We start from the raw sequence: 19980 nt of genomic DNA on the forward strand, positions 1-19980 counted from the left end.
TTAGCTAACCTAAATTAATAATAATTATTATTAATTTTTCAGATTCTTTAACTTAATGGTAAAGTGCATTTTTAATAAGAATGACATTCAAGTTCGATTCTTAAAAGAATTAAAGAGAATTGGCCGAGTGGTTTAAGGCGGTAGCTTTGAGTTTTACTAAGAATTTATTTCTTCATAGGTTCGAATCCCATATTCTCTGTAATTATATAAATATATATTTAGACTAGAATCTTTAAATAAAAAATCGTCTTATTAGTTCAATAGCAGAACAGAATACTTCTAATATTCTAATTTTAGTTCGAATCTAAAATAAGACTTGAAATAATAAATTCTAATTTATTATTTTTAAATAATAATTTGTTTGCCTAATATTAGGATCTTATTTTAATATAAAAATACTTTTATATAAAGTTTTATATTAATATAAAGTAAACTTATCTTTAATACTTACTTTAATATAAAGTAATTATACTTAAAAACATAATATTTATAAAAAAAAAATATACTATACATTAACTTTAACATCAATACTAGAAGTAGTATTATTAATATTACCTGCTTTATTATCAATAGCTTTTATAACAGTAGCAGAAAAAAAACTATGGCAAGTATACAAAGAAGATTAGGTCCTAATGCTGTAGGGTATTATGGATTACTTCAAGCTTTTGCTGATGCATTAAAATTAATATTAAAAGAATATATAGCACCTACGCAAGCTAATACTATATTATTCTTTTTAGGTCCTGTAATTACTTTAATTTTTGCATTATTAGGTTATAGAATAATACCTTATAGACCTGGTTTAGTTTTAAATAATATAGAATTAGGTATATTATATATGTTAGCTATATCTGCTTTAGCTACTTACGGTATATTATTAGCAGGATAAAGTGCTAATAGTAAATATGCTTTTTTAGGTTCTCTTAGAAGTACAGCTCAATTAATTAGTTATAAACTTATATTAAGTGCTGCTATATTATTAATAATAATGATTACAAGTAGTCTTAATTTAAATATAAATATACAAGCTCAAAAAGCAGTATGATTATTATTACCTATCTTCCCTGTATTTATAATATTCTTTATAGGTTCTGTAGCTAAAACAAATAGAGCTCCGTTTGATTTAGCTAAAGCTGAGTCAGAATTAGTTAGTGGGTTTATAACAGAACACGCAGCGGTAATATTTGTATTCTTTTTCTTAGCTGAATATAGAAGTATTTTATTAATATGTATCTTAACTAGTATTTTATTCTTAGGTGGATACTTAACAGGATTTGATTTAATATACTGATTTAATTTAATCAATAATATATGAGCTTATATTTTTGATATTAAATGAGTAATGTCTTCAGAATATTATAATATAAGAAACTTATTTATAAGTTTTGCGGATAGTGGTCTTTTATCTGGTATTGTTATAGGATTAAAAAGCTCTCTTTTTGTATTTATATTCATATGAGTAAGAGCTTCATTCCCTAGAATACGTTTTGACATTAATCCGCGCTTATATAAGAGCTAAATAACTACTACACGACTACGATATAAACTCTTTTTAATCTCTTTATTCCTTTATAATAGGCTTTAGTTCCCGATTTCGTACTAGAGCTATTCTTTTTCCGAATCTTTATTATTATCCGTAACTCCTATATAGGTTATCTTATTATCTAAGGCTACTAAGACCTTAGCCACACGGCCTTCCTTCTAATCTTCGGCGTCCTTCTTCTTTAAGCGGTATTTCCTAGCAAGGTATCCCTTCTTCCCGTAGTTATAGCACTCTCTTATCTCTTTTCTCTTAGTCTATACTCGATTAACCCCTCCTATCTTTACGTCGCTATTATAGTCGTGAATGTGATTATTATTATTATTACTATTACGGGGTATTTAACCGAAATATAGCCTTATAGCGAGGGCTTCGAGTCTCTAAGCGATACTCTATACTTCTACTACCTAAGCATAGTAGTTATTCGGAAGTTTCGCGGTAATAAGGCCGGCACGGAGGCGACTACTAAGAGCTCCCTCTAAGAATATAATCTTCACCGTATTATCCTATTAACCTCCGCCCGCGATAGCTAAGTATCGTTTAAAACCGGGTATAAAGCTACTAAACACTTAATCTTCGCGTTATTATAATATTTATAGGGTATTAGCTATATAAGGTTATTCGTTAGTATCCTTATATATATAATTAAGGTAATTAAGAAAGTCTTCGGGGTTATAATAACTATCGGTTCCGCCCGCCGCCTAAAAGGAGGCGACGACGCGGCGAGGGGCTTTATCTAGGTAAGCGTTAATAAAGTACCACTTCTGGCGAGGGCTCTAGAAAAGGTATTAATCTAATAGTAGTTTCTTATATATCTCGGATAACTAGCTTATATACTCTAAGCGTTTACCGTTAAACTTCTATAGTGCGAGGAGTGCCTTAGTTCGTAAGTTCGAAATAGGTATCGGTTTAGGCGTAGGCGTAGGGGCGGGCGTTTAGGAACCTTATATAACCTCTTCTAAAGGAGTGGCTAAACGCGGCGTGGCTATACGTTATTAGTTCTGTATCGCTTATAGTAGTTAATTAATAGCGTTCTGTTATTCTTGGATCTAGGTAGTTAAGGTAGCGACCTAAGTCTATAAAGGGTTAATAATCTCCCTCCTCCACTCCGTAGCCTTAGGCGACTCGCCCGCTAGGCGTGACGGAGCGCCGGGAGGTAGATTAAACTAGTAATCCATCTCTATTAGCGCAGCGTATAGGTTTCGCTAAGCTTTAGATATATACGCGGCTAGTTATAAGTTTTTTATAGAGTAAGGCCGAATAATTAAATTATTTAAAGCTAAGGAGAAAAGGAGGAAAAGGAGAAATCTCTATAGGCGCTTATAACTTAAATATAATATCGCGGCGACCCACTAAACGCGCGATGTGATTAGTCGGAAGATCCGATGCTTTACCGGATTATCTCTATAGGGTTAACCCGTAACACCCTTATACCGATTATATAGCCAGCGTTAAATAAAAATTTAACTAGATATACTATAGCTAATCCGGGCCTAGCGCGGCCTATAATAAGCCTAAATACTACGCATATACTATAGGATCCTATATATACCGCCCTATAAGTTTCCTACGATTTATAAGCGAGGTTATTATAACTAACCTTCCTAGCTCCCCGTAGCCGCTATCCTATTTATTAAGCCCCTGGCCGACGCGGGTCGCGCTATACGCGATAACCCTAATAATAACGATATTCGTATCCCCTTTTCCTTTTTTTTATATCCTTTTCTAGGTCGCTACTAACTCTAGCCTAGCTCCGCAAGGCCTATAAATTAGCTCGTAGCAACTACTACGCCTCTTTATCCGAGGCAGCCCTAGCTATCACCGCCGCTAACTCCGCCCCCGCCTCCGTTAATAATAACTAGGGTCTCCGCCGCGAGGTAACGGCCCTTTACCGCGAGGTTCGCTTATAAGGCGTAGCGATAACGCGCCTTCTAAAGGGTATCCTCGCCGCCCTCTAAGGAGGTAGCGGTCCTATTACCGGTAATAGTAAGAATAATAGCTAGGAGGGTCCGGGCGGTAATATCACTAATTAAAGTCATTTACGGAGGCACTATCCATCTCCTTAGAAACCGGTAAGGGGGCCGGTAAATTCCCCCCGCTTAATTAACTTACGATTATAGGTTATACTTCCCTCTTTTTAGGGTCTCTTTATCTTCGCGTATTCTTTATAATATAATCTTATAGAGGCCTATTATTCTTACCCGCGGGGCTATATTCCGCTTCGAAATCGTCTAACGCTTTAGTATTTTATACGGTATCTAGCGGTTCCTAAGTAGGTTCTGCGTATCCCGCCTATTATACTAATACCTTTTATTATACGCCGGGACCTTGCCATTTATTCCGTGCGTATAGGATACTTTCAACCTCCTACTCTGTATTACTATAAAGGGCGTCCCTAATCGGTTTAGGTTAAGGATCGGTTACGACTTACCTAGGGAGGGGGTTACGGCTAGCTCGCTTCAAGATATCGACGTGGAAGCGGGGATATATCCCCGAGGGCATATTTAATTCGATAATATAGGAATTAATCAGTTTTATTACCTTATACTTTTAGTATAACCAGCTTAGCTTCTTTAAAGGTCTAGGCGTAGAGTAGCTAGCTATAGATAGCTAGGTAAGGTCTCCTACTTCGAAGCGCTTTACCAGGAGTCGCCGCCTATTCGCGGTTTCCTTATCCTAAAGTTACTTCGAAGCTATAGCTGCTTATACGAATTCTATAGCCCCCTATAAGCGACTTAGTAGGTTATAAGCGGCGGCTTCTTTCGGGTATACGGGTAAGCGGTTATGGATTTATATAGGATCAATATAAAACCCGTGTTCTAGGAAAAAGGGACTTAGCTAAGTTATTAAGCTATTCCTGCTATTAAGAGATAACTACGCGGCGGGTAATAGGCGACCCTAGTTATTCTAGGAATAGTATATAAAGGCGCGGAGGTAGGCCTAGATATCTTAGTTTAGCCTTTCAGGCCCCTTATCGGTTTAAGGGTAGTAAGCCGTGCTAAGTCGCTACTTAATCCTTATAAGCTTATAGAAGTATCGCTAGAACCTCCTAGTCTAATTTAAGCCTTAGTCGCTAACGATTAAGAGAGGTATACCATAGAACCTAAAATAGCAGGTTAGGAAGCGTTCTATATAGGCTTCTGCTTTTATTATTTCTATAGCTTTTAATATTACTAACTTTATTAGCCGGTCCGCGATTACCTATAGAAAACGCGCCCTACTCTTACTAGTAGGTGGTAGGTCCGTTATAAAGTCTATCGCGAGGTGGCTATAGATTCGCTTTAGTATAGACAGTGGTTTTAATAGTCCGCGCTTCGCGTTCCGCTATTAGTTACCTCCGTTATAAGGGTTATAATTACTGATAAACTTCTATATATCCTTATTTATACTAGGCTAGAAAAATTATTAGGCTATTATAGCGATTAGATTCTTCTTACCCGGGTAACCGCTAATAGTAAAGTCGTGGATCGCCTATACTAAGCGCCCTCTTAGTGGCGAGTCTTCTTTAGAGCTCGGAACCTAAAGACGATCCCGGAAGGTTATATATCCTACGAGATTAAGAGAGTATTCCGCGATCTATAGTTATAGTCTAAGGGATAGGTCGAAGCTATAAGCTCTTATAGTAATCGCGGCAAGGACCCCTTAGTACTAAGGGTTAGTCACTATAGTTTTATCCTAAAATCGTTAAAGGTTTTTGTTTACTTCGAATATACGCTTAACGGATATCGTCCTCCGTATAATCCGCTTAGGGATTATTTTAGGGATCGCGGAGTTAGGTATTAGTTAAATTACCTGCCCTTATTCCCGGTTATCTAAGCTATCCTTCGGGGCGTCCTGTTTATAACAGGAGAGCGTATCCGCCGCGAAGTTCTTAGTACCTTGCCGGTACTCTAGTATAAAGTTAAAGTAGGCTAATTCGCCGGCCTAGCGGCTTTGCTTTTCGGTAAGGGACCGTTTAGTTATAAAGTACTCGAGAGCCTTATAGTCCGATAGTATTATAAATTATTTATAGCTAGTTAGTTCTGCCTTCTAGGCGAGTATATAGCTTATAATCGCTAATATCTCCTTATTATAAATAGGGTAGTTATACTCCGCCGGGGTAAGCTTACGCGAGTAATATACGACTATATAGCGATATCCCTGCTTATCTACCTAGGATAGGATACTACCTAATATATAACCTAAATAGTCGGTCTCTAATATAGTCTTACGATCTAGGTTCTATAATTATAGAACGGGTTTTATCTAAAAAAGTCGTTTTAGCTCCTTAAAGGCGGCGTCTTCTTTGGCCCCCTACCTAAAGAGCCGGTCCCTTTTTGTTAGTGCTAAGAGGGGGGCTATGATACCTATAAAGTCGTAAATAAATATTCGGTAATAGTTCGCGAACCCTAAGAAGCTTTATACTCCCTTTATAGAGGTAGGAGCCTCTTAGTCGATAGCTTTTAACTTCTCGGGGTTATAAAACACTCCCTTATTTACTATAATAATAAAGCCTAGGTATTTTACCGTCGTCACGCTAAACTTATACTTAGCCGGGTCTAGGTTTAGACCGGCGTCTATAAGCCTGCGTAGCACTAGTCGGACCTTCGCTTTATGGTCCTTATAAGATTTACTCGAGTAGATCAGGACGTCGTTAATATAAGCTATAATAAAGTCGTTAAGGAACTCCTATAATATCTGGTTAATATAGCGTTAAAAGGTGGCGGGCGCGCCGCTTAGTCCGAAGGGGTATATTAACTACTTAAAGAGACCGAAGCGTGTCCTAAAGGCTATTTTACTCTTATATCCGGGAGCTATATAGATCTTATAAAAGGCAGCGATTATATTAAGCTTTATAAACCACTTAGCGCTAGCTAGGTAATATAGGGTCTTAGTAATTAGAGGGAGGGGGTAGCGATTTTGCTAGGTAATTATGTTTAAGGCTTTATAGTTATAATAAAAGCGTAACCCGTCCCCTAGCTTCTTTATGAATAGGACTAGCATAGCCGCCGCTAAGCTACTAGCTTATATAAATCCCTTATTTATTAGGTCGTTAAGCGTCTTCCGGAGCACTAATAACTCCTCCCTTAATATACTATAAAGGGGCCCCTATAGCAGGGTCGGCTTAAGTCTATTAGGACCTTGTTTTAAGGTGATTTTATAGTCGACGCCTAGTCAGTAGGGGGGTAAGTCGTTAGCCTTATTAGGCGTAAAGAGGTCACCGAACTCCTATAGTATATTCGTAGGGACGTAATCCTAAGGGTCTACTAGTTCTTTTTTATAGAGGGCCTTATCGATATCCTATATACTAACGGCACGGATTAAGGCGTTAAACTCGTCTCTTTCTTTTCCCTTTAACTCCCTTCTTATTTATCGAATCGTGGCCGTAAACACCGATCCCGAGACTAGCCTTACCTCGCGGATAGCTTATATATCGGCTAGTTCTTTTTCGCCTATGAGTTATAGGTTAATATCGGCGACTCTATAGTATAACCTACGATTCTTCGCGTAATATATAATATCGTTATATTTTAGCCACGGCTTCCCTAAGAATATATCCTAATCTAGTCCTTCTACTATATAGGCGAAGACTCGTTATATATAGCCGCTAATATTAAGCTTAAACGCGGCGATCCCGGCGCTAATAGCGGGCTTAGATATATCTAAGAATCCTTTTAGTAGTCGTTCTCTCTTATCGACTAACGGTGACTAAAGTCTTTAACTAAAGCGTTTATTTATAGCAGTATAGCAGTTATATCCCGTATCTATAAAAGTATATATATATCTTTTATTTACTTATATTAATATTAGGGCTAAGTGGCTGCTAGCCAGGTATTTAAACGCCTCCTACTCCTACTATAAAGCGGGTATCGGCTTTAATACCCGTTTTTACGTTAAAGCTATTCGTTTCCCGTCTATTTATTATCCGAATTATCCGAACTTATAGCGATATCGCTATCCCTGGCCTAAACCTTTATTACGCGGGCGCCTTTAGCCTTCGAGCCCTTATCCCAGGACTTATAGTTTATACGGATATATCCCTTTTTCCTATACCCCTAGCACTCCCGGTTATCACGAGGTTAGTCTATAGTCGTGTCGGGCCGGACCTAATTAATTCCGCCTATTATAACGTCTTTATTAGCGTTAGTCTTTTAGTTCCGGGTTAGACTCGGTATATAAGTATTCCGGCTAGTTAGGCATAGGCCTTCTAGCTTCTAGGTAATACTCTAGACCTCGGTAACCCAGCTTAGATAGTTATAGGGTAACTTCGTAGTAACTAAGGCGCTATATAGCTTCTAGCTTAGGGCTCCCGTAAGGAAAGTGATCTTCGCCGAGTCTACCTACTCGCTACTACCTACTTAGGCGATCTATTTCTTAAATTTTAATAGGAACTACGTAAAGGTTTATTCCTTACGCTATCTAAGAGAATATAGCGCGAAGGCCGCGCGAGGCTATTTATTCTGGTCCTTATATATACGGTCTAGGTAGGTAAGGAATAATTCTGGGTCGCGGGTGCCTCCCGGCCCCCCGGCGGCGTAAAAGGCTAATACCACTTACTAAGGACTCCCTTTTAAGTATAAGTTAATATAGTACTATATTTCGGCTCGGTTATTAAATAAGTGTTTATCTAATAGGAGCTTATCGCGTATCTACTACGACTAGGTAGCGTACTCTATTCGCCTTTTACTAAACCTCGCGGGGTATAGTAAAGGCTTAGTATATAGCGGATATAGTTCCTAATATAGTTCCTATAGGACTTCGATTTAGGGGGGAGTAGAGGTCGCCGGGGTAGGAGGGCCTACCACTAACTCTATAGGTATATTCGTAGGGGCTCCCTCCGAGGGAGGCGCGAGGTTAGGGGTAGGTTACTATGGGGCCTAGGCGTTCGCGAGACTATTCGTAAGTTATTAGAGTAGCTTTTATTATTAAGCTATCTATTCTTATAATAGACTAAGTATCGTATTAATAGCTTCGGTAGTCCTTTTATCCGTCTACTTAGCTAGCTTAGCGGGGTTTATAGGACCGCCGCTACCTAACAGCGCGTTTATATCTAAGTCTATACTAATATAGCGCGTAGGGTTCGCTAAATTCTAGCTATATAAGCGGCTAGTTATAGGTTAATCGTACTAAATAAGGCCGAATAATTATATTAGCTAGAATTAAGGAAAGGAATAGAAAAAGGTCTATAGAGGAGTATAGGGTTTACTAGGTTTATACGAATCCGCGGCAAGGGCAGCGCGAGGTCTAAGCGTTAGACCTGCGCGCTGATTAGCGGTTCCGGCCTTATGCCGGAACTATATATTCGAGGGGTTAACCCGTGACACGGAATAATAGTTTATAGTTAAGGATTACCTTAAATAAGGCGGTCTCTTTTTTATAGTACCTAGATGCCTTTAATATAGATATTAAGCGCCTCCGGCTCCCTGGCTCGCGTAAAATATATAAGCTTATATTTTATAGCCTCGAAGCGTAGCCCGCTTATCTCTAACTAGTCTTTATATATTTTATAGGCGTGTTATAGCCGTGCCGCGATAGTTATAGTATTATATCCGAATACGATAATATTTATATTATCTACGAAGCCTATTATAGCTATTCTAGCTACTCTATAGTATTCCTAATAAAGGGTGCCGATATATATAATAAAGAGGATAAATAATAAGGGTAATCCTTAGGGGACCCCGGCTCTTATTTTAGTATACGACCCTATCGCGCTATTAAAGCGTAGCCGCGCTTTCCTTTTGCTTAGGTGGGTTCGGAGTTAATATAGACTAAGCCGGGAAGCCTAGGGCATTAATCACTTTTACTAGGCAGGGGTATAGGACTGTATTAAAGGCTCCCTAAATATCGAGCTTAAGTATCGCTACTATACCGTTATAGTCCTACGCCGTCCGGATTCCTTTTACTATTACTCTTATAGTAATTATTATATTCCTAATTTTACGGTTCCTTATCTAGCCGGGGGGGAGTAACCAGTGGTTGTTTATAGCGGCTATAACGCGTTCGGCTAGGGTCTTCTCGAGGATTTTTCTTATAGAGCTAAGGAGCGAGATTAGCCGCTATCCGGACACTATATAGTATACCTCTTATAGTTTCCTAGGTTTCTTAAAGACTATGATATCTACGCTATAAAACCGCCGCGGGAAATATAAAGCCCTAAGGTAGGCGGAGTAGATTTAGGTAAAACGCTTTTAGAGCAGAGGGCCGTAGGCCTATAGGAATTTATTAGGTAGGCCGTCCTCCCCGGGCGCCTTGTACTTAGCGGTATGTTATATAATATACTTAATATCTTTTTCCGTTACTAAGTCTTCGATGCGTATAGTTCTTAGGTACGCCGCGGTGCCTAAGGGTCTAGGGTTTATAGTATTCGGTGCCGGGAAGAATTTCTAGGCTAGGATATCTGCCTTCTCCAAATATATATATACTAATAGTCTAGCCCTGTTATAGTAGAGGGCCGGGATAAAAGGAGGCTTAGGCTATTCGTATACGGCTATTTATACCTATTTCTAGAGTAACTAAAGGGTTTTATAGTCTAGCGCTATCTAATTAACTATACTATACTAGTATCTATATTTCTCCCTCCTAATAAGATAGTCTCTTTCGTCAGTTACTTTCTAGAGGTCCCGCTACCTCCCCTATAACCGCCTTATATAGAGCCTACGGGTTAGGCGCGTAACCTCTTTATTCGCTATAGCGATCTCGGGGTTCTATTATAGTAATAGGCGTTATAAGTATAATAGTTTTTTATACGGTACTATAGCGTTAGCGATATTATAAAGGTCCTGGGTTAATTACTAGGTCGTTTATTCGATCTCCGTTAAGTTTAGTTTAATCAAGTTAATATATATCTTAGCCGCCTTAGCTCGGACCTTAATAGGGTCTATTTTCCTTTACTATTATCCTAGGGTTTCCGTTCGCCCCTACTATATTCGCTTTATATAGACTAATACCGCCTATACGATATAATCGGATCCAGTAAAGTTATAGTTATTACCCTTATAATCGTATTATATATCCCCGGTAATCTAAGTTAGGTCGAGTATACTATATCACTATCCCGGGTCTATTATTATACGGGTTAGGTACCCCTTTAGCGTTATTAAGTTAAGGCATTATCTGTATACTATAACGAGTAGCTTTTTAGATTATCGATTATATTTATTATAGCCGTCCTAAAATAAGTGCTTAAGGTTAAAGTCCCTAATAAGGATAATACGAGTACCGGTATTTATACGCCCCCGGTTCACTATTTGTTGTCCACTTAATCTATTTTTAGAAGGTTACGCGACCGCGTGCATAAGCAAGATCTTAGCCGTATATGCTGCGTATAGTGGGTCTTAGCAAGTAACGAGTAAATAATACCACTAACGCGTACCTACGCGTCTTATTATTTTTAACACTATTAACCCTTTAACTTTAAAAATTCATTAAAAATCAGAAAATACCCCTAATTACAACGCGCATTAAGCATTCGCCTTATAAACGGACCCTGATTACGCAGGCCTATCGCGACGGCCTTAGTCAGAAGGTAATCGCGATTAAATTCGACGTATCCCCCGGGTTAGTATAGGGTATCGCGCACCGCTATTAGTAATAGACTTTAGCCCAGTCAAACAAACGCTCCGGCCGCCCCCCCGTGATAAAGGTTTATAAAAAAAGACGTATCCTACGGTTAATTACTATCGACCCTTTCGTTCTACCTAGTTAGTTAATTACTGGGTGCGCGCTATCTTATTCTAGATCCACTCTATTAAAATACCTGAAAGAGGAGGGTGTTCTATACCTTCGCGCGCTACGCCGGCCAAAACTAGCTGAATCACACGCGCGCAGGCGTTTAGAGTAGTCAATCAAGTACGCCTCGAAGCCCCTATCGTGGTAGAAACAGGTTATCTTTTTAGATAAGACTATAGTCTCGCGCGGCGAAGGGGATAGGCAGAAATAGGTTTTCTGCCGCCGTGTAAGTTATATTTATTGTTATATTATACCTTTACTAACAGTTTTATAGGGAAAAAGACTTTTAAAGGATATAGTCCAGCCTCGGGGCAAGCCAACGCGCCGTAGACAGATATTCTAGGGTGCTTTTGCGTATTATTATCGTATATCTTTAGTCCCCCTTCTAGGGGACCTAAATTCGGCGCGCGGCGGCGTTACCGGCGCCGTTATTCGTAATACCCTCGAAGAGCACCTGCCTACGATATACTAGCCGGATAGCGTATTCGTTTAAGATAACGCCTCTACGCACACAGCGCGCGTCGTTTAAGATTAGTTACGTCCCTAGGTTAAAAAGAATAGGGTTATTTTGCTAGACTAGCCGCCGTATTCGCCTAATCTAAACCCTATCGAAAATCTATAGAAACTACTAAAGGAACGGATCTATTTAAAGTATCCGGAACTCTCGGATATAAAGAGCAACGATACGTCGTATAATCTGCTTTGCCGGGCCGTGATCGAAGTGTGGGACGATTTTAAAGACGAGCTTCTAGAGGACTTAATACTATTAATGCCGCGGAGGCTTACTACTTATATCGAGGCTAGGGGATAGTACACAAAGTATTAGAAAGATATAACTAGATATTTCCACTCTACTACTTCTGCTCTATCTATTCTGAATTTTTCCTAAGCTTTTAAAGTACTTTTCGTAAAGTTATATATATTCGAACTTAAGGTGTTTTTAACCCGGGTTATATTACTACATCTAAAAAGTGGGCCTTACTCGTCACTTGTCCTGACTCACTATACCTGCACCTCACGACAAGCCTTAATGTCTGCAATCAAAACAGATATCTTAAGCCACTAAATCACTACTGTTTCTGCCTCTATATTCATTAACCCTAAGGTATTAAGAATACATAATATCCTTACGCTAGGTACCTTATTATACACCACGTAATCCTAATACCCTAGTTACGTGACCTTATCACACACACCACGTAATCCTTATCCTAGTCACGTGACCTTATTACACATCACGTAATCCTGATTACCTACTCTAATATATACAGGTACGTAACATTTACAGCCAAGATCTTGCTTATGCACGCGCTCGCGTTACCTTCTTATTTAGGGTTAGGTGGACAGAAAATACCGAATAGGGGGCGTATAAATACCGGTACTCGGATAATACGTCCCTATAGCGGTTCCGCTATTACCTAGTGCATTAGAGTATTCTATCCCGTGTCTTTTTGGATTATAGAGTAAATTACCTATATATTCGTTTTCTAGGCCCCTTTTCCTAGCGTTACTTAGGCCTAATTATCTCTAGCCCGCTATATCCATATAGCGGGTTCGAGTTTTTTATATATATAGAGGAGGGCTCTCCCTCCTCCTTAAATTATCCTATAATCGTATCTTTTTAGGTAGGATAGCCTCCCTCTCTGATTTAGTCTTAGTTCTATAATCGTTATTATATTATACCCGCGGCAGTTATAAAGCGCCTACTATATCCGGTCCACCTTCGCCGCGATATTCTATTATAGAATACTAATTTTTATATAGTTATCAGGATAGGCTTAGCCTAATATCTATCTTTATCCTACCTATTATAGCTTAGGCGACCTTAGGCGGGCCTAGCCCTAGTTAGGTAGCCTTAGTTATTATTATTTCCGGTATTAGTTTATCGCAGTTCTATAGCGCTCCCGTCTTATTAGCGGGCGCGGCCGGCTTTACGGTTAAGGGTATCGGGGTGTTTTAGGCGGTTTTAGGGGTTATAGAGAAAAACTTTATAATATTAGTCGCTATGCGATTAGCGTTATTATTATTATTATTACGATTATTATTATTATTATTATTATTATTATTATTATTATTATTATTATTATTATTATTATTATTATTATTATTATTATTATTATTATTATTATTATTATTATTATTATTATTATTATTATTATTATTATTATTATTATTATTATTATTATTATTATTATTACTACTATTATTACTCTTTTCTCTCCTCGCCGCCTCTCTTATAGCCGCTATAGCCCTCTCCTACTCCTTCTTATATACCCTCTCCTCGGCCTCCGTAATCGAGATATAGGATCCCGCGGGGGTCGCCCTTTTTAGCGCTATTTCCGGAGTAGCGATATTAGTCTTTACTTCGCCGGTATAATAACGCGTTACTCGCCTAATACTATAGCCCTTACTTTATCGATCTAGGTAAGGTCGAATTCCTTAGGGCGGTTAGTATACGCCTCCTTAGTCCTAGCTTTTTCCTTAGCTAGGAGGGGGTAGCTGTTATAAAACAGCGTATAACTTAATTACGTAAAATAAGCGATCGATCTATTGATTTAATTAACTCTATGGAAATCTCTGATCGTAGTTCTAAAATCCTGCCCTTATTCCTACGGCAGGTCTAATCTACTTTCGGGCCCGGAATAACCTATTCCGAGTCTGCTTTAGGCTAGCCTATATAATATACCCCCCTAACTAAATAACTAGTTAGCAGTTATTTAGTTAAGCTTATTTATAGGCTTCGTCTGTTAATATATCCCCTTCTATAACGTCTACGTAACTTCTATCGAACTTCTCTTCCAGCTCTTCTAGATACTCCAGTAAGATCTCCTCTAGCTTATTTATATAGAGACGTCCCTGTATATCCATCACTCCTACCTGTTTCCTAAAGCTTATAAATTTTTCTCTAGACAGCACCTTTATTAATCTATCTGCGATTATTTTGGCGCTTATAATATAGCTAACTTTAATGCTTCGAACCTAGTATAACTCTCGTAACCAGCTATTATCTATATCTATATACTATAATTATATATTTAATTAAGCGATCTCTGCCGTTAGTAAGCGTATCGTTTAGCTATTATTATATCGTATCTTTAATCGTGGATTATTAAATATCACGCCTATCGCCTCTAATAGCCTTTTCGTAAATATCCCTTCCTTCGCGCTATATATAAGCGAGAGCAGCTCCGCCTCTATTATTAAGGTTATAACCGTTACCTATTTATTAGCTCGCTAGGCTACTATGCCTCTAAATAGGCGTATTATAAATACCTAACTACTCTTTCGATTAATTAAGTTATCCGCGAAGGACGCGTTGGTAAACACCTCGATAAAGTCACCTTAACCTAGTTCTAAAGCGTAGGTTTATATAGCTAGTAGATATCGGATTAAATAGTGGGCTATTTTATAATACTAACGGCTTAGGTTTATATTAAATCTATAGTATCGAGATACTATAAAGGCGTTATCGGGACGTGATATTACTGTAACGTATAAGACGGATCCTATCTTATATTAATAGCTCTTAATAGTAGTGGACTTCCCTACGTATAGCAGCAGCTCTACCGGCTTTATAGGGCTTATAGGCTTATAGTTAGATACCGTTAGTAACAGATATCCTACCTTCACGATATAATCGCGTTATAACAGCTATATCTTCCTCGAGGGATAGTCCTGAATAACCTTAATCCTAAGGAACTATTATAGTGGCTGCCAGCCTTATAGGGCGTAGTGCTTTCGGAGGCTCGCGACAGCTTATTTTATCTCTTCCTTGAAGTCTTAAAGCCGATCACGATATCGTCCACGTAGAAGAACAGGATCAGCCCATGGCGTATAAAGCAGCAGAGCTCTTACGGCACTATCTTAAATCCGTCCCTTTTTAGCACTTCTATAATATACTTTTACTATAGTAATAAAGACTCCCGTAGCCAGGATAACGCCTTCTTTAGCAATAATAATTAACCCGGCACCGCGGTCCCGGGTAGAAACCGTATATATATATCGTATAGCAGAGGGCCGTGCATAAACGCGTTAATGACGTCTTATTATATTAAGGATAGATTAAAGCGGGCGGCGATCGCTATTAACGATCTAAAGGAGCGCCTAGAGAGAGTGGCTGTATATATATCCTTTAACGAGTCTTAATACTATTAATCTCCGCGGACTACTAGTCTAGCCTTATACTTCTATAGAAAGCCGTACTTATTAAACTTATAGGTTATCACCTATATATAACTAAGCACCTAATACCCCTTCGCCCTATCCTTCGGCACTATAATCTACGAGCCTATCTTTTTATAACTCTTTAGGTGATCCCTTTAGGCTTATCCGGATAGGATCTTATATAGGTGGCCTTTAAGGTCTTATTAATTTCTCGGAGGGGCGGGTAGTTATTTACGGTGTATCTTACGGGGTCTTTTACGTGTCTTTTTAATTTTTAACTTCGTTAACGGCTTATTATTTAAATTACCGACTAATAGGGTATATCTTCCTACGTTAAACGCGGAGATCTAGACGCGGTTATTATTATAGCTTCGAAATTTAGCTCCCCCCTGCTTTATAAGCATATAGCCCGTAAAAGCAGCCGCTGTTAGCCCTGCCTAAGAAGGGGTTTCTAGTGGAGTTAGAAGGTAACTGTTTAGGCGTTAGTAATTAATCGCGGCTATAGAAAAGTCTTTTTCTAGCTCCGGCCTTACAGGCTCTATAAGCTCCTCCTACTCTTCCGGGCTCTCGGGCTGTATAAACGGTCGTTCCGGCCTCTCAAGCTCTATAAACGGTTCTACCCCCGAGCCTCGAGGGCAGCAGGCGTAGCCCTTAGGAGAGGTTCGTTAATCTCGCTACCCGACTAAAGAATAGGCTCGAAGTATGCTATTATATATATTATAGGCGATAATAGCTCGCCTTATTTAATTACGTGTATATCCAGTAGGCGGATCTAATTAATAATATCCACTAGCTCTTCTTCCGTTAATTAACGTAAATCGTTCTTTAGGGCTTCCAGACTATTACTAAAATACTGTTATTTATTAAACAGAACGTTATATATACGAATAATACGATTACTCTTAAGGGCCGGAACCTAGATATAGTAAATATTTATTATATCATATCCTATAAGATAGCCGATATAGTCCCACGGCGCTAGTCGATTTTAAAGCCTTCCTGATCTTATTAGGGCCGCTCTAGTTATAGGAAAAGCCTTATAACCGTAGGCCCGAAGGTGGCCTAGCTATAGCTTACGTTAATAGAGGACTTCTAACAGGGTCTTCTAACCGAGGCGCTACTTAGGTGTTCTGTTTTATACATAAGCGGCAGATAGGACGACTTCAACCTATAAGAAGTTAGGTAATCGGGAGTGAATTCGTATAGCTCGTGCTTTTAGTATAATAACGGCTCTAGATCTTTCGGCACCACCGTTCTAAGCGGGGGTCTCTTCTAAAGAGGACTCTACTTAGATACCAAATCCCTTAGTTAAGCCCTGTATTTTAAGCGATTATATTAGTTCGTTATTATACTTAAAGACCCGTGCCTGGCGGTTAAATTAGCGTTAAATCCATCGGATATATTAATTTATAACTACGTAGATTTTACAGGCCTTCTTCGATATTATAACGTAATAGGCGACGAAGCCGCTATATTAATCTATAAAGAATATAATCCGTATATAGCACTCGGCGGTTAGTTAGAAATCCGTGAAATTAATCGCCTACCTCTCGCCGGCATAGCTTAGAGCTATTCGGGTCCGCCGGCTAATCTAATGCTAGATCTTCGATTAAACGCAGGCGTGATAATCCACCGTTCCTGGTCCCTTTAGTTTAACGCCCTATAACTGCTCTTCTGGTTACTTAATTATATCAGGGCCAGCGTGCCTTAGCCGAAGGTGCTATAAGTTACCGTCGGCTTAGCTGGCTATTCTCTTAATCGGTTTTCGGATTAGTAAAGTAGGGCCTAAAAGAGCGGTAGTAGCAGGGGCGTTAGTGACTAGAAAGAGCTCTATAACGGTTTAATCGTAGTGGGCACTTAGCTTATGAAGGATTAATCGATCACGGCGCCGTATATAATCGTTTAGCGGCTCCTGATCCTACTAATATAGAGGGGCAGACCCGTGTTCCGGGTCAGGACGTTAGATATCACGTGACTACGTACGCGGTCCTAGGGATCTGGTCTTATATACGGCTATTCTTCGGAATAGACCCACTATATTTAGCTAGCTTTTTTGTCCGATCTTTCACGATCGTCACCTATTACCTATTATAATTATAATTTATATTATCCTTCCTTTTTCGGATATCTAGACGATCCCGAAGAGCCGACCGTAGGCCCGCCTGCCTATCTAGCTATTCGTTCCCCTGATTAGACCACTGCCGACCCTTCTAGAGGCCCGGCAACCGTCTCCTCGGGACCCTTAGCTCTAGATACGGACCTGTGACGAGCCTAACCCTCCCTTCGGCTAGCCTATTATCGGTTAGTTGTTTGTTTGTTTGTTTGGCCCTACGTGTCGCATAGGCTGGTCTAAAGCAGGTCCGGAACGGGTTGTTCCGGGTCCGAAAGTGGGAGTGGATCTGCCGCAGGAATAAGGGCAGGAATTTAGCACTACGATCAGAGATTTCTATAGAGTTAATTAAATTAATAGATCGATCGCTTATTTTACGTAATTAAGTTATACGCTGTTTATAATAATTAAGAGTCTTAGTTACTTAATAACCTATTAAAGCTATTTACGCCGAGCTGCCTATAGCTATAACCATAATCTTAAATACAACTATCTACACGAGCCACGAAGACTAGGGGCTGTGGCAACGCCTCTATAAAGTTAGGGCCCGTAGCAACGGAGTCTAGGACTTCCTATGCCCTAACGATCCAGTCCCTAGGCCGTAACGAGCTATATATCCCGAATTTACCTCCTACGCTTCTATCGCTAACGTTAACGGGTAACCTACTAATATCTCCGAGCTAACAGTTATAGGCAAGGCCGCCTATACCGAAGACTACCGCCGATATAAAGAAGATCGTAAGGACTACGAGACCTATTAGAAAGGTATGAACGGTATACTTAAGTGGGTAGAAGAGCCTATCGTAGCGAAGAGACAGAAGACCCTAATAAAGGGCATAACCCCGGAAGAGATCTACGTAGGAGTGTAAGCCGACGGTATACCCTATATCGCGACCCGTATAAAGGACTGTTGATATTATACTCATAACAAGTAATAATCGTAATAATAATAAGTATAATATCTAAGTCAAAATAAACAGTATATGGTTATAGCTATATAACTAGACGTCTACTCTATAACCAGCTTAACCTATACTATAATACTATACGTATTATACGTGTATATATACTTGGCTTATGACATATATTATATAAATATACTAGGTATCGTAAATACGATATCTTGGTTATTACTTAAGCTAATAACGTGGCGTGATAACCGTCGCGTAGGCTGTTGACGTAACAGTCGCCACCCAATCTTCCAGGGTCTTTTGCCAGCCCCGGATCCAGGAAGAAATCCCAGAAGTCAGTTCTTTACACATAATATCAATATTAATATACGCAGCTTCAAGCTCGCGAAACAAGCAGTAATCCTACGGATCTACGAATTCAACAGCTATTTGCTTGATATTCCTCTCTTCCGCACGTACAGCCTACTACTCGTAGCCCAATTTATCAAAAAGGACTCCTAAAAGAACTACGATCTTTATAAGAATAAGCGGCCTACTAATCTAAAGAAGGTGGCTGCCTAGCTAGACGATTAGCAGGACCGGCTTTAGGACTATTATAACGTCGGGATATATAATAAACCCCGGGAGATTTAGATTAACGATTTCCTTAAGGCTATACGATCTGCCCTAGGTAACTAGGTGAATATAAAGGAAGTAACGCTAGACCTTAAAATAGTATCGGCGATAACCCTTATCGCGGAAAGGAAGAAGGCGGCGGAATAACTTAACGTACTGCCTACTCGAAGCCATAGAACTATAGCCTTCCTGGCCCTAAAGCTAGGTAAAGGTAACAATAATAACGGGCCTTAACCGGCTAGGAGGGCTAACTAGTCCGGAGCCTAGCGGGGCCGTAATACCTACCCTAAAGGTAAGTTAACTAACCGTATAAGCTCTAAGCGCCGATAATCCCTTTTTTAAAAGGATGAATACCCCGCGTGCTACCGGCGCGGCCACGATCGATAGGGCTACTGGATTCTATTCCTAGAGTTAGCGCCGGAGGGCTTTTAAGCTAATAACTCTATTAGGGGGCTTATAGAGAAGTCCCTTAGGATGGATCGGGACCTATAAGGCGCCGTGGAGAAGATTAGGTCCCGAAATAAAAAGAAAAGGACCGCCGTCGCCGGCCACGAAGTCGGTGGTAATATTAAAGCCACCGATAATAATAATAAAGCCGGTGGCGGCGGCGGTAACGGCGATAATAATAATAAAGTCCTCGAGGAGGCGTGACTATATACGGTAAGAGCCGCCGTTACCGATAATAATAACAAAGTCTTCTTTAAAATCAAGAAGTCCACGAAGCTAGAAAAGCTTATAAATGCAGTCTATAAAAGGTAAGGCAAGGCGTTAAACACCGTCCGTTACGAGCCACGCCGGCTAGAAGCCCCGGCGGCCGCCCTCTTAGCCGCCGTATATCCTTTATAGCAGTCCGCTATATTAGACTTAGGTGCCACCTCTTATGTTTTTTATAATAGAAGTAGATTTATGGATTATAGACCGGCCCGCCC

General features: G+C 39.6%; 1 protein-coding gene, 1 non-coding gene and 2 pseudogenes across 4 annotated transcripts; 3 read left to right on the forward strand and 1 right to left on the reverse strand.

Moving 5' to 3' along the window:
• The first annotated feature begins 41 nt into the window (after positions 1-41).
• On the forward strand, positions 42-112 carry ACRALDRAFT_t24 (annotated as a pseudogene). The gene has a single exon. The product of its transcript is annotated as a tRNA-OTHER (tRNA).
• Position 113: 1 nt separating this feature from the next.
• Positions 114-199, forward strand: ACRALDRAFT_t25. The gene has a single exon. It is a non-coding gene; the product is annotated as a tRNA-Ser (tRNA).
• Positions 200-246: 47 nt separating this feature from the next.
• Positions 247-317, forward strand: ACRALDRAFT_t26 (annotated as a pseudogene). The gene has a single exon. The product of its transcript is annotated as a tRNA-OTHER (tRNA).
• Positions 318-12266: 11949 nt separating this feature from the next.
• On the reverse strand, positions 12267-18787 carry ACRALDRAFT_2016044 (uncharacterized protein; the record flags this gene model as incomplete). Its single annotated transcript, XM_071019825.1, has 3 exons — positions 12267-12277; positions 13288-13448; positions 18705-18787. 3 exons carry the CDS (start codon positions 18785-18787, stop codon positions 12267-12269), a joined length of 255 nt encoding a protein of 84 aa, XP_070880193.1.
• Between the last annotated feature and the right edge of the window lie 1193 nt (positions 18788-19980).

This window comes from Sodiomyces alcalophilus (assembly GCF_042370955.1).
Source record: "Sodiomyces alcalophilus JCM 7366 unplaced genomic scaffold ACRALscaffold_1, whole genome shotgun sequence".
In the NCBI taxonomy this organism is placed as follows: Eukaryota; Fungi; Ascomycota; class Sordariomycetes; order Glomerellales; family Plectosphaerellaceae; genus Sodiomyces; species Sodiomyces alcalophilus.